Source organism: Arvicola amphibius, chromosome 12 (assembly GCF_903992535.2).
Source record: "Arvicola amphibius chromosome 12, mArvAmp1.2, whole genome shotgun sequence".
Classification (NCBI taxonomy): domain Eukaryota; kingdom Metazoa; phylum Chordata; class Mammalia; order Rodentia; family Cricetidae; genus Arvicola; species Arvicola amphibius.
The window spans coordinates 8,073,203-8,086,715 of NC_052058.2; the positions used below are offsets into that span (position 1 = coordinate 8,073,203).

At 39.6% G+C, this 13,513-nt stretch overlaps 1 protein-coding gene across 1 annotated transcript in view; it reads left to right on the forward strand.

The window, feature by feature from the left end:
* Spata17 (spermatogenesis associated 17) overlaps positions 1-13,513 on the forward strand; it is a 163,226-nt gene that overhangs the window by 101,548 nt on the left and 48,165 nt on the right. Inside the window, 1 exon segment of the mRNA XM_038349681.1 lies at positions 3,112-3,257. Within this exon segment, the coding sequence (XP_038205609.1) occupies positions 3,112-3,257 (146 nt within the window).

Consider the following 13,513-nt stretch of genomic DNA (forward strand, 5'->3'; position numbering starts at 1 on the left):
CATTTTAGAGGGAACCTGTTTTTGTTTATCTCTTAGCTCTTTGTTCTTTGGGGGAACTCAGAACTCACCTCCCAAATTACATATGGAGTCTAATTCTTATAAATGTCTGGTTGTATCTTGGCTTGTTTCTAGCTAACTTTCTTAAATTATCCTGTCTTTTGCCTCTGGGATTTTACCTTTCTCTATTTCTATACACCTTTTCTTTCTTTCTTTCTTACTCTGTTGCTGGTTGTGTGCTGGGTGGTTTGCTCTTTTTTTCTTGCTACTCATTCTCTCTTCCTGTCTTTACTTTTCTTCTTCCATTTATTCTGTTTCCCAGCCCCACCTATCCTTTCTCCTGCCTTGCTACTGGCCGTTCAGCTCTTTTTAGACCATCAGGTGTTTTAGACAGGCAAAGAATCACAGCTTCACAGAGTTAAACAATTCCAACAAAAAAGAATGCAACACATCTTTGCATCATTAAAACAAATGTTCCACAGCATAAACAAATGTAACACATTTTAAAACAGTATTCCTCAACAGGAATCATAAAACACCTCTGCTGGTATATACATTCTGTTCCCTTCTCACTTCTAGTCTCTTTTCTTGCTTTTCTCTCATTTAATTTGTCGTTTTCTTTTCTTTCCTTTTTCCTTCTTTACCTCTCATCCTTCTCTTCCTCTGCACATACTGCCCATGCTTTCTCACTTCCTTTCTTCTTTAATTTTTTAACATTCTTCCTTTCTTCTCTTTTGGTTAGTCTTGTTTCTTCTTTTGTGTCCTCCCTTCCCTTTATCCTCGTGTCTTTCTTTTTATGCACAGCAGGATTGTTATATATCCATTGGCTGAGCAACGTTTCTTTTATTCAATAATAAAAGGGTCTATACATTGAGGATGTTTAAGACTGCCCAGGTGCCAATGTGTGGACACAGCATTTGGGATTTGGATGATGATTTCTTGAATGACTGGGACAACTCCACTAAGTTAAAATCTTCATTATTAAACTTGGATAAACACTTTGAAATAAAGGATAACTATGTAGTCACATTGACTGTAGAATAGAAATGTGTTTTATTTTCATAGGATCAGGATGAGCTTTATATGGCCAATATTCCAGGAACTGTTGGTTAAAGTGATAACAATGAAAATATCTAAAATTTGAAGTTATTTCCAAAATATATTAACTTGTGTCACTTCAGGAACAAATGGAACAGCATATGCCAGAGCTCTTAAATGTAGCTAACAGAAGCTGTGGCAAAGGAGAGTCAGCATCTGTCAAGTTTACTAACCAAGGAGGTGCACCATTGAGCTCAAAGGCAGATGCTGATTGAGATGGGACAAGGAGATTGACAGAGTGCAAAAAGCTCTGGTCCATTCTCATGGATGTTATTGCTTAAATAAGGTTCCTCTAACAGCCCTGCACTCAAGAGAACTAGTAAATTCCAGACAAGTCTAGTAAGGGAGATTAGAAATTGAGGGGTGTGTGTGTTTGTGTGTGTGTGTGTGTGTGTGTGTGTGTGTGTGTGTGTGTGTTTGTATCTTCCAACAGAGGTTTAAAGCATCTGCTGACCTTGTCGGTCTCAGCTTCTGAACTTTTGTTTCTTTGATGGTTCTATTGTCCCAAAGGCTTTTAAATTCTATTTTTGTAACAAATAAGAACCTGCCACTTTTGAGATGTAGCGTCTCTTTAAGATCACATGGAGTGTTAGGCTCACATCCTAAAGGAAGTCCTGAGTCTAGTTCTTACTCTGACACACCCAGTGAAGACAGGCCCTAAGGAGTGACAGGCATTAAGTACACAACTGAATACCAATTCTTTCACCATTGTATTTGTCAAAGCACAAAAGCGTTCAGTTTAAGACTCTTGACTTCTTGATTACAGATTGGAATCATGGTCGTGTGTCTTTAAAAAGCAAACTTCCAATACAAATCCACTAACCACTTCCAAATATAGCAATCCTCCTGTCCAGCTGCGGAAAGTACTGGATGATACTGATCTGCCATTTGTGTTATTTACGGTCCATGACTTTTATGGTAACTGGTTCCTATTATTGGTTTCTATTAATGTAAAACATAAGTGAACATAAATGAGGCGTGAATCATTTCTTTTTATTAGCCCCACAGTCTTCACTCGGCACTCACAGAGGCTCCAGCTGCGACTTCTTAGTAATAACCCATCTAAAGGAGACAGTTTCAAGAATAAGGAATGAGATTAGAAATCTTTGTCCATTTTGTATTATTCCTCTCTAACACAAGGGTGAAAAGATATAAAACAGTATGCTGTTAACAACACAGCAAATGCCTAAACTACCTTTGGCTTGCCTGTGCACATCATGATGCTGACTGGCCAGCCAGGGAACTCTGGTGCCTCGTGCCTTACCTTGCACCTCTACAGGAGGCTGTGCCGAGAGTCGCCCAGGTTCGTCTGTGCACTCTTTCCTCTTTCAGTTTTAGCCCTGAAAGACTGCCCTTAGTTCTGTAGCCACTCAGCATCAGAATTCACATAAAACAAGGATGGTCAGTGGGGCATTTATGTTTCAGAAACCAACGGTAAATACAATATTTGGCACCCACATAAAGTCTTTTGTTTGAAATATGAGAGGACTGTTGGAGAGTTAATGCTCATATTGTGTTGGAAGAAGGGTGCCTGTAAAGTTACAATGTAAAGCAACCTAGAACTGTAGGTTTGCTAGCCCACATGTGAGAACCATCTTGACATGATGGGATATGTCTTCCCAGTCTGAAACAGTCTTAAGACAATCACTTTCATGAGAGAGGACAGTTCCAGAAGATAAGTGATATTCTTGTTTGTTTGGGGTTTTTTTGTTGTTGTTTTGAGAGAAGGGTGTCTCTGTGTAGCCCTGGCTGTCCTGAAACTTGCTCTATCAACTGGGTCGGCCTTGAACTCAGAGATTTGCCTGTGTCTGCCTCCCAAGTGCTGATATTATACGTGTGTGCCACCATTGCCTGGCTGATATTCTTGTTCTTTTATTTGCGTGTTTTATTCCTCAGGAAAAATGTTTTAAAAATAATTGAATAAGTTTGTTCTATTTCGTAGCAGTTCAGCGGTGCAGTTGTTACTGTGTCGGGACTTTTTCACAGTGAAACGTATTTGTCCTCCTGTCTTGTCAGGGACCCTTCCGAGACATCAATGAAGTCCTGCATCAGCGTTACAAGCCTTTGGAGCCCACCCTGAGGGTGGCAGAGCCCATCAACCACTTAGAACTGGCCAGAGAGGCACTTAAGCAAGATGAACAGATGCGCAACGTGAACAAGATGTGAGTGCTTAGCTGAGTCCTGTTTGCTGATTCAAACCTTCCAGTACTTCTTGTTAACCTAATTTTATAGAGAATGCTTTCCTTATTTGTACAGAAAAGCAAGGTCACTCTCTGCCGATTCAGTGGCAATCATTTTACAGCACAAAATGTTGTAAGTGAGGGCAATATCCATGGTAGAATGTATATACACCACTCACGGGGAAAATGAAAATCTATATGCCACTACCTAAATTATATTTGTGTGTGCGCTTCTCAAAGGAGAGGAATACCAGTGGTGTTTTCAGAGGGAAAAGACAACTGTGTACGTCTGCAGCTAGAATCTTTGCGTGACTAACGAATTGTTTCAAAATAACACAGTAGAGCGAGCATGTCTCCTGTGGACTAGATGTGTCTGAAGACAACGGTGCACCACGGTGTCTTCAATCAGTTGCAGGGGAAGAGGCGAGTTCAGACTGAGGAGAATAAGTAAAACCATAGAGGCTGATCTGTCATCATATTCAGTGTAAATTATTTCAACAGCCTTAGTGACTTAGGCCTTAACACATAACATCTTTCTCTTTGATGTTCCCTTTCTCTTAAGGTGTTTTGTCCACAATAGAGTCACGTGTAATTTATAATGGACCGTTGTAAATCCAGAATAGTCTTATTGTTATTATTGTTATTATCCAAGACTGTCTTGTGTAATCATTATTGCAGTGTATCTTAGTAGTATTTTAGTGTTTCATGTGCCAAATGATAATGGTAATAATATAAGTGATTTTAATTATAATGTAATAATTTAGTATGATATAAATTACTACTATTAATTCCTATGTAATAGCATACTATAATATATAAGTGCCATATACAATAAATACTAACCATCACTGTATGTCACATGGCAATAACTTACATAATAGTAATTACAAATGCATTAAAATATGTTGTATAAAGAAACAAGCATGACATTTCTCCTTCATAGTGGGTTTTTGATCATTTTATCAGTCAAGAAATATACATATGACTCTTTGGGATAAAGAAATTTTAAACAAATATTGAAAAATAAAAATGTTCACAAACTTAAAGATAAAATGGTCAATGCATCCAAAGGAATCGTCTAGGTTTTTATTTTAGAGCGACTGCGAGTGATGAAAATAACTATAGTCTGCTTAGCAGGTGCTCTCAGGATCTGATCAAATGTATCAGAAATAAAAAATTACCTTGACCTATTAGTTTGGGGGAAAATACATATATTTACCACAGAAATTACATAGGATTCTGTGGCTCAAATTTAGGCAAAATATATAGCTTAGTTATGAATACATAAAGAGGTATGTCCTAAAATTCTTTTTGCTTTTATTTTGAGATGGAGCCTCACCGTGTAGCCCAGGCTGGCCCTAACCTTGGCATCTTCTTCCTTGTCCTTGCCTGTGCTGGTTTCTGGTGTACCACTGCGCCCATCTCAGAATTACTTTTCTGTTTCAACAAGGCCAAGTTAACGAAAGGGAAGACTCCTTACCAAAATAATTGATACTGTTGGTTACCCCATTGACGCTCCTGGAGGGGTCAGTGGTCTTCACGCTTATCATGAATTCTCTTGATCAGCCTTGCAAGATCAAGCGTCAGTGTTATCCCCAAAGGAATGTGCTTGGAGACTCCCTATAGACCACCTGTAAGTAACATGTGTCCCTGTGGTCTCGTGAAGACCTTTCATGCTGAAGCATTTGCATACTTAACAGGACTTCTGAGATTAGCAAGCCTGTCAGAAACAAACTAAGTCAGAATTGCTGAAGATTCACTGAGTTCAGACCACTTACGCTTTTGGCAGTTTATCTAAGTAACTGCTTCCAGTAATTAGCCCAAGGTTTGTTCCATTGTAGGAGGTTTGAAATACTGATGCTTTGTAACTTATTTTGAAGCAACTGCATCTTTGTATGGTGGATAACCCACAAGTATATCTTGTATAGAAATGTTAGAGCTGGGCTCTACATCTCTGTTGATGATAATTTCATGATGAAATCATAGAAAGAAATTTACACTGACACAGAGATGTATGTTTTAAATGTGGAGGACCCTCTTCCTACATTAAAAATCCCCAGAAGTCAGAGGCAGGATGCTTGTTACAGTCTGAGGCTTGTTCAGTGGCCATCTGTGCATCAGTCAGGAAAGACAGAGTTTTATTTCTGATCTCGAGGGCTAGAGACATAGCACTGCACTGATGTTCAGTGCTTTTTGCTTTCATGTCGCCGTGAAGATGACATTGCATTTTATCAGGAGGAATTCAAATGATGCAAGTTCAAACCTTGCCCCACCCCCAACATTAGCAGTATGCTCTTAAGACTCTTGGAAAGTAATTTCACTGTGCCATGCCTCTATTTCCCTGTCTATCAGGTGGATAGAAATGTTATCTTAAAGGATTATATTGAGGACTAGTAATTTAGAAAAATCTAAATTAAAAAATAATTATTAATGATCAGGGCTGGGTAAAACTGTTTAGTGGGCAGTAATATTTGCTGCATAATCAGAGGACCAGAGTTCAAATCCCCCAGCACACATGCTAGAAAGATGACTGTGTGTATCTGTAACCCTACATTTGAGGGACAGAAAGGAGGATCACTGAGGTTGATCTCTGCCAGTCTAGTTTCAGGTTCAGTGAGACACCCTGTTTCAAGGGAAAGGGCAGAAAGGATATCGGACATCTTCTGGCATCCACAACCACACATAGGTACACACACCCACACATAAAATTGCACATACATCTGTCACACACATACGTTGCATATGCTACAGGCATCATACTTCTGCACGACAGCTCTCCAAGAAGTGCGAGGAAGTTACATTACAAGGACAGGCTTGCTCCACATACTACTCTAATTTACAGGGCTCCAGAAACTTTTACCACTTTCTCAGCTCAAGAAGTTTCATCTGATACAGAAAACTGATGGTAAATCACAACATAATTTATATTTAAAATAATTTTATACGTAACAATTTTGTAGTGAAGAGGCAAGCAGGTCTGCTTTTCGTCTCACCCGGCTCCCACACAGCTTGCTTTACACCTGAAATAACAACACACAAACTGTATTCATTTAAACACTGCTTGGCCCATTAGCTTCAGCCTCTTACTGGCTAACTCTCATATTTTGATTAACCCATATTTAGTAATGTGTGTAGCACCACGAAGGGTGGCTTACCGGGAAGATTCTAGCCTACGTCCATCTTGGGTTGGAGCTTCATTACATCTAACTCACTTCCCTTCTTCCCAGCATTCTGTTCTGTCTACTCCATCCACCTATGTTCTGACCTATTAGGCCAAGCAGTTTTCTTTATTAATTAACCAATGAAATCAACAGATTGATAGAAGACCCTCCTCCATCACAATTTGCCACCTATTAAGGTCAGGCAAGCTGGATCTAATGAGATGGAAGTGCTTGTTTATTTTTATGTAGAGAATTGAGTCTTGGTTGGATATTTAAGTCCTCAGGAAACAGAGCATCTTCAGCATTTTTCCAAGTTGATTGACAGTTTGATTTTCAAATCCTCAGTGCTGACCTTACAGCTGTGCATACATACATAGTACAAAATGGCAGAAGTTTAGCTGAAACCATTTCAACAGCCAGTGGGAATGGTCTTAATCCCAAGCTAAATTCATGAAATACTTTTTAAATAAAATTTGTCAGCAACTCAAACAGTAATTTTCAAAATCAATTATTTTAACACCTCACAATGCAGAGATACATGAACTCAATGCTTACATATGGAGAATTTCCTGTACGCAAATAATACATCTCCAGAGCCTGCAGTCTTGAGTCTGGAAAAGGAACTGGTAATGAAGTGGTGGCTGATAGAGAAGGGAGACCAGGCAGAGTAGTGAAGAGAGCAAAAAGGATATTTGTGCACGTGTGACTTGTTAGCACAATTAGAAAAAGTCTGGAAGGACGTCAAAAGGGGCTTTGTTTTTAGGAATTAAATCATGGTGACGGTTTGAGTGGAAAACTTTGCATGGATGGGACGCATTTCAGTTCATAACAGAACAGTCTCAAACAGAGCTGAGATGTCTCAGGCAATGTTTGCTGGCATCCAGCAGCACTCAGTGAGGTGGATGGGCCCACCTTAAATGAGGGTACCCCCATCCGGTGGATGGGGTCACGAAATGAATGTAAAAGGAGACTGTCCATGCAGTGTGACCAGCTCCCTCACATGACTGCTGCCTTGATGTCCCCACCATGAGGGACTACATCCTGGAACTGTGAGCCCAAACTGTGAGGGGGTTTGGTCACCGTGGCAGGGCAGGTCAGGGACAATGGTGTTTGAGAAGGATGACTGTGTTCAGTGAAGCTGGTCTGTAGAGGACTACAGTAGCGCTGTTGGGAGGTGGGGGGCTTCGGCCGATCGCAGGCATCAGTCTCATATAAATATAATCTGTGCATCTGTGCGTTGTCGTTTCTACCAGCGGCTTCTGTGAGTCCAAGATTTGCTTCCGCGTTCCAGCATTATTTCCATCCCCATCTTCATGTGCTCCTTGCCTGCTGTCTAAGACTTGTGCCTGACACACTGGCCTCCTTGTCCTTGTCCTTGTCCTTGTCCTTGTCCTTGGATGTGAATTGTGCCCCCCACCTGCCTGCTCTAGGTAGGCTGTGTATCTCCCTCGCGCCCACCAACATATCCACCAGTCCTGAAGCTTATGCCTTCCATCTTACAAGGAGCTTTCAAATTCAGCCCTTCCTCTCCTTTCTACTTCAAGTCTTGATGGAAGAATTTGCAGTTTCCTATTTTAATAGCCATAAAATGCCTTCTACCTTACCCACCCAGCTTTACTAATGAAACCCAGATATTTTATTTTTTTCCAGTAGCATTCTATGTTTTTTTATGAAAACATTTTCATATAATGTATTTGATCACATCTCTCTTCCCCCAAATCCTCCCAGACCTCCCACATCCCTACCCACCCAACTTTGTTATTTTCCCTCTCCCTTTCAACAAACAGAAAATAAGAATCGGAAGCAAAACAATAAAAAAAACCCACAAAAGCACAAAAATGAAAATTGAAACAAGCAAAGAACCTATTAGATAAAAAAAAAAATGCCAAAGCCAAAATGATACAAAAAGATTGCAGAAATACCCGTGAATTCCTTTTGTGTTGTCCAGGTGCTCCTGGGCATGAGGTCCACCCTGGAGTGTGATGATGACACTCCCAGTGACACTATTGGAGAAAACTAAGTCTCTCCTTGTCAATAGGTATCAGTTACAGAGAGCTTCTTGCTTGGGGGGTGGGACCCTGTGTTCACTCCACCTCTCAGGGCTGGGGCTTCATCTAACTTGAACCTGTGCAAATTTCATGAGTGCTGCCACAGTCTCTGTGAGCTCATGTAGGTGTCAGCCCTGTTGTGTCTGGAGACGCTGTTTCTTTGGAGTCATCCACCACCTCTGGCTCTTACAATACTTCTACCTCTTCTCTATAGCTTGCTGAGCCTTGAAGGCAGGGTTTTGATAAAGACATCCTATTTAGGATTGTCTAGGATTGTCTAAGAAGCTTCTGTGATATGGTTGAAGGAAGCCCTGATCTCTGGGTATTAGAGAACGTCATTAGGAGTTATTTTATTGCTGTGTTCATTTAACAAGATAATAATAGTAGATTCTCCCATAGGCCCATGACCTATTTAATCTTAGGTTCCTGGCTACATTAGCAGTGTTACAGGTTCCATCTCATGGAGTGGGCCTTACATACAGTTAAAAAGTGGTTGGTTGTTCCTAGAATATTTGTGCCACTATCACACCAATATATCTTGCAGTCAGGTTGCTGTTGTAGGTCTCAGGATTTGGAGCTGAATAATATTGACAATTACATTTCTCCTCCTATACTATGCAGAGTACCTTCCAGCACCATAATTGCTAATCAATAAGGGTAAAGGTTTTAGTTGTCCACCATCTCGACTTCTCTGTGTTTGATGATAGTAGTAAATACTGTCTTTTGCAATTGGACCTTATTATCAGGTTGTGCAGAGCAACCAATAACCCTGGCAGTAGCCTATGATGTTTGCTGGTTTCCAGGGGGCCCACATGGCCAACAAGATATAACCCATTCCTGGCACTGAAGGTTTTACTTGGTGGTATAAGATATCTAGTTGGGGCATTCTCTCCCCTATTATTTTGTGACTCAATTTAGATCCCTTTCATAGGTATGTATTTTAGGAAGCTTATGCAGTAGTAGATTTCCATGTGGTTTTTTAAATGACCTTTAGCGTGTGCTGTCCTTCCCGATATTCCCTCCTTTACCTTTCTTTCCCATCCATCTCCCTATTTAATCCTCCTGTTCTAATTTCTTCTTTACCTGCCCATAATAATATATTTATTCCTTCTCCCTTGGGAGATCCTCCTCTCCCCATTCATCTGTACTAGGTACCTAACCTCTGTACTTATTTAGATTGTAGCACAACATTTAGAAAACTTACCACAAGTAAGAGAAAACATACAACGTCTACTGGGGAGGTCTGAATTACCTTACTCAGGATTTTTTCTGTCTTCATCCATTTACCTGAAAATTTCATAATTTCATTTTTCTTAACAGATATAAAATATTTTGTTGTATAAATGTACTTCATTTTCATTATCCATTCTTCAGTTGATGGGGGTCTGTGCTGTTTCCAGTTGCTAGCTATTATGAATAGAGAGCAGCAATGATCAAGTGTCTCTGTAGTAGGGTATAGAGTCCTTAGGGCATATGCTCAATGGTGGTATACCTGGATCTTGAAGAAGATCTACTCCTATCTTCCTGAAGAACTGCCACACTGATTTCCATAGTAGCTATACACGTTTGCCTTCCCACTAGCAGTAAATAGATGTCCCCCTTTCTCCACATCCTTTCCAGCATGTACTACTATTTTATTGATCTTGGCCATTCTGACTGGTGTGAGTTCATATCTCAAAGTATTTTTTTATTTGCATTCCCTGATGACTAAGGGTGTTGAATATTTCTTTAAGTGATTCTCAGTCATTTGTGTTTTAATTTTTAGGAGCTCTGTTTAGTTCTATACTCCACTTTTTAATTGGACAGTTTTGTTGTTATTCAAACTTTCTTAGTTCTTTATATATTCTAGAGATTAACCCTGAATCAGAGTTATAATTGGCAAAGATGTTTTCCCATTCTGTAGGCTGCTGCTTTGTCCCATTGATGGTTTCCCTTTCTGGACAGAAGCTTCAGAGCTTCATCAGGTCTTGTTTATTCATTGTTGGTCGTGGTGCTTGTGCTGCCAGTGTCCATTCAGAAAGTCCTTTCCTGTGCCCCTGAGTTCAAGCCTGTTCCCTGCTTTCACTTCTAACAGATGAAGAGTATCTGTTCTTATGTCGAAGTCCTGATTCCTTTGGTGTTGAGTTTTGTGCAGGGAGATGAGTATGAGTCTATGTTAATTCTACATGTAGCCGTCCAGTGTGATCAGCACCATTTGTTGACCATACTCTTTTTTTCCTACTGTGGATTTTGGACTCTGTGTTAAAAATCTGGTTTCTGTAGGCATGTGGGCTTATATCCTCATCTTCAATTTGATGCTATTGATCAACGTGTCCGTTTTTATGCCAATACCATCCCGTTTTTATTACTATGGCTCTGTAAAACAACTTGAAACCTGGGGTGGTGATACTTACAGCAGCTCTTTTTATTATTGCTTTTAGATATCCCTGTTTCTTTTGTTTGTTTCCATAAGAGGTTTAAGATTATTTTTCAGTTTCTGTAAAGAATTGTGTTAGAATTTTGATGAGGATTACATTGAATCTGTAAATTGCTTTTGGTAAGATGGCCAATTTCACAATACTAATCCTACCAATCCATGGGCACAGGAGATTGTTCCGTCTTTCTGTCTTCTGTATGAACATGTTCATTTACACGTCTTTCACCTCCTTGGGTAGAGTTATACCAAGACTAAACCTTCAAACACATAAACCTTTAGAGACATTTTAGATCCACACCATGATTAAGTCTCGAGCCTCCACATGGAAGATGGCCTTCCAGGGCCTCCATTAGAGCTCAGTGACACTCATCTCAGACTTCTGACCTTCTGAATATTATTAGTAAATTTGTGTGTTTAAGTCACCAAATATACAGTAATTTGTAATAGTATCAACAATATATAAAATATCTCCCTAAAGGTTTTTAAATCAAGGGGAGGCCCAGATTAGGTGCTGAGATTAATTATAAACCTGAACTGAACTCGGGGATCCTTTGGTGACAAGGACTCAAGTTTCTTTCCTAGCTTCAGGGTAAGAGCATAGAGGATTGAAATAGGCCTTTCATCAAAAGCGAGCATCACCATTCAGTCATGGTGTAGACAAGCCATGTCTTAAATGCATGTACATCATTGTTTTAGACTCTGCATCCTGGGCTGCAGAGATGGCTCAGCTGCTAAAGGGAAGGCCCACGACTAAAATCACAAGAAGCTGAGTACAACCAATGCAATCGCTGTCTCTAGTTCTATATATGTTAAAGATAACCCTGAAATAGAGAAATAATGAGTCTTTTTGAAAACTCAAGTTCTTAATCTCCCAATAATCATTCAGAGTAGGTAAAATGAGAGCTATCTTATAAATATTTAGTAGCAAAGTCAACTAGTGACTCTGACTCTTGAGCTCCCCGAAAGCACTGTGGAACTAACAGAGCAAACATGCAAAACATGAATTTTATCTGTTTTCTTCTGTGGGATAATGCTCTTGTACACTGTAAAAATTTGCCACTCATATTAGTTTAATAAAATGCTAATTGACCAGAAGCCAGGCAGGGAGACCAGACTAGGAGAATTCTGGTAAAAGGAAAGGTAGAGTCAGGCACCAGCCAGACACAGAAGAAGCAAGATGAGAATGTTGTACTGAGAAAAGGTTACCAAGCCACGTGGATAGACATAGACAAGAATTATGGGTTGATTTAAGTTGTAAGAACTAAGTAATATAAGCCTCTGTGTGTTTCTTTGGGGCTGAACAGCTGTGGGACTGGGTGGGAATGAAACTTCTGTCTACAGCTTTTGTGTCCTGCAAATGTCCACCCTGGCTTTGATAGCCCCTAGTAAATGCTTAAATTTCCACTTCCAGACCTCTCCTAGTGTTTCTAAAGACCAGTATCTTTTCATAGTCACTATGAAGGCAAAACATTATGTGAGAAGCTGAAAACTCAATTGTAATGACAGCCTTTTAAAGGGCATTAAGATATGCTGCGTATGGATAAGTGATCTGTCTGCATTTATCATTAAAGGGTACTGAAGAATGAAGAAACAGTATATTGCATAACTTCTTTACTTGTGTGACTAAAAACCATATTTTATAATTCCACATTTCCAAGCTTTTGCTAAATATTATGATAGTGAGGATTATCATATATTTTCGATGTTGCCTTAACAATTCAACTTTTATTTGTAACTCTTCCTCTTAATTACTAGCACAGTATGGAACATTTATTAATCAGCACAGCCTTTAAAGTTAAAAAAGGAAATTAGTTAACCCTTAAATACAGATCACTCCAAGCAAGATGAGGTAGGAGAGCAGTTTCTGTGCAGCCACATTGCCCAGTAGGTGCAGTGGAGACCTCTGACTGAGCCTGATTATCCTGTCCATAAGAATTCCTAGGCTTCTTCCAGGTAATTTCCAGTGGTAATTCAAAAAGTTTTAGTACTCCACAGCACTGGGAGCATGGATAATAAGACTTTAAGAAGGTCTAGAGTTGGAAGAAACAAAATTATCCTCAGTACATGACCACAGAACACTAGAATTCTGTTCTTTCCTAAAGCTTCCAAAAATCTAAAGAAGTTCATTTCAGGTTAAGAAAAATCATGTTTGATCAAGAAAGATCCCCTGATAAATCTCTGATAGGAGTGGATGGCCCAGATGTCTGAGTTCTACATCTAGAACAGATTCAAGACTGCTGGCTGAGATAATCAAACCTCACAGGATACTCCAATCAGGACTTGATTATAATTCTAAATTTTCTTGAGGTCCCCATAAGATTATCAGTGCCCCCAATCAGCAAACTGTAACCTAAAGAACTATGCCCACATCCCTCCCCCAAAAAATGTACTATAAATATTTTCCTTCGTTTAGAATGTTGGTTACAAGTTGTTATGGATAATGGTAAAAAAAAAAAGCTAAACAAAGGACATTAGATTCAGAATTCTTGTTTTAAAAAAGGGGGGAAGTACTGTGGGACAATGGTCATTTATCCTGTCACTTGTATTAATTTTAATAAAATGCTGATTGGCCAGTAGCCAGGCAGGAAGTAGAGGCAGGGCAGTAAGATCAGG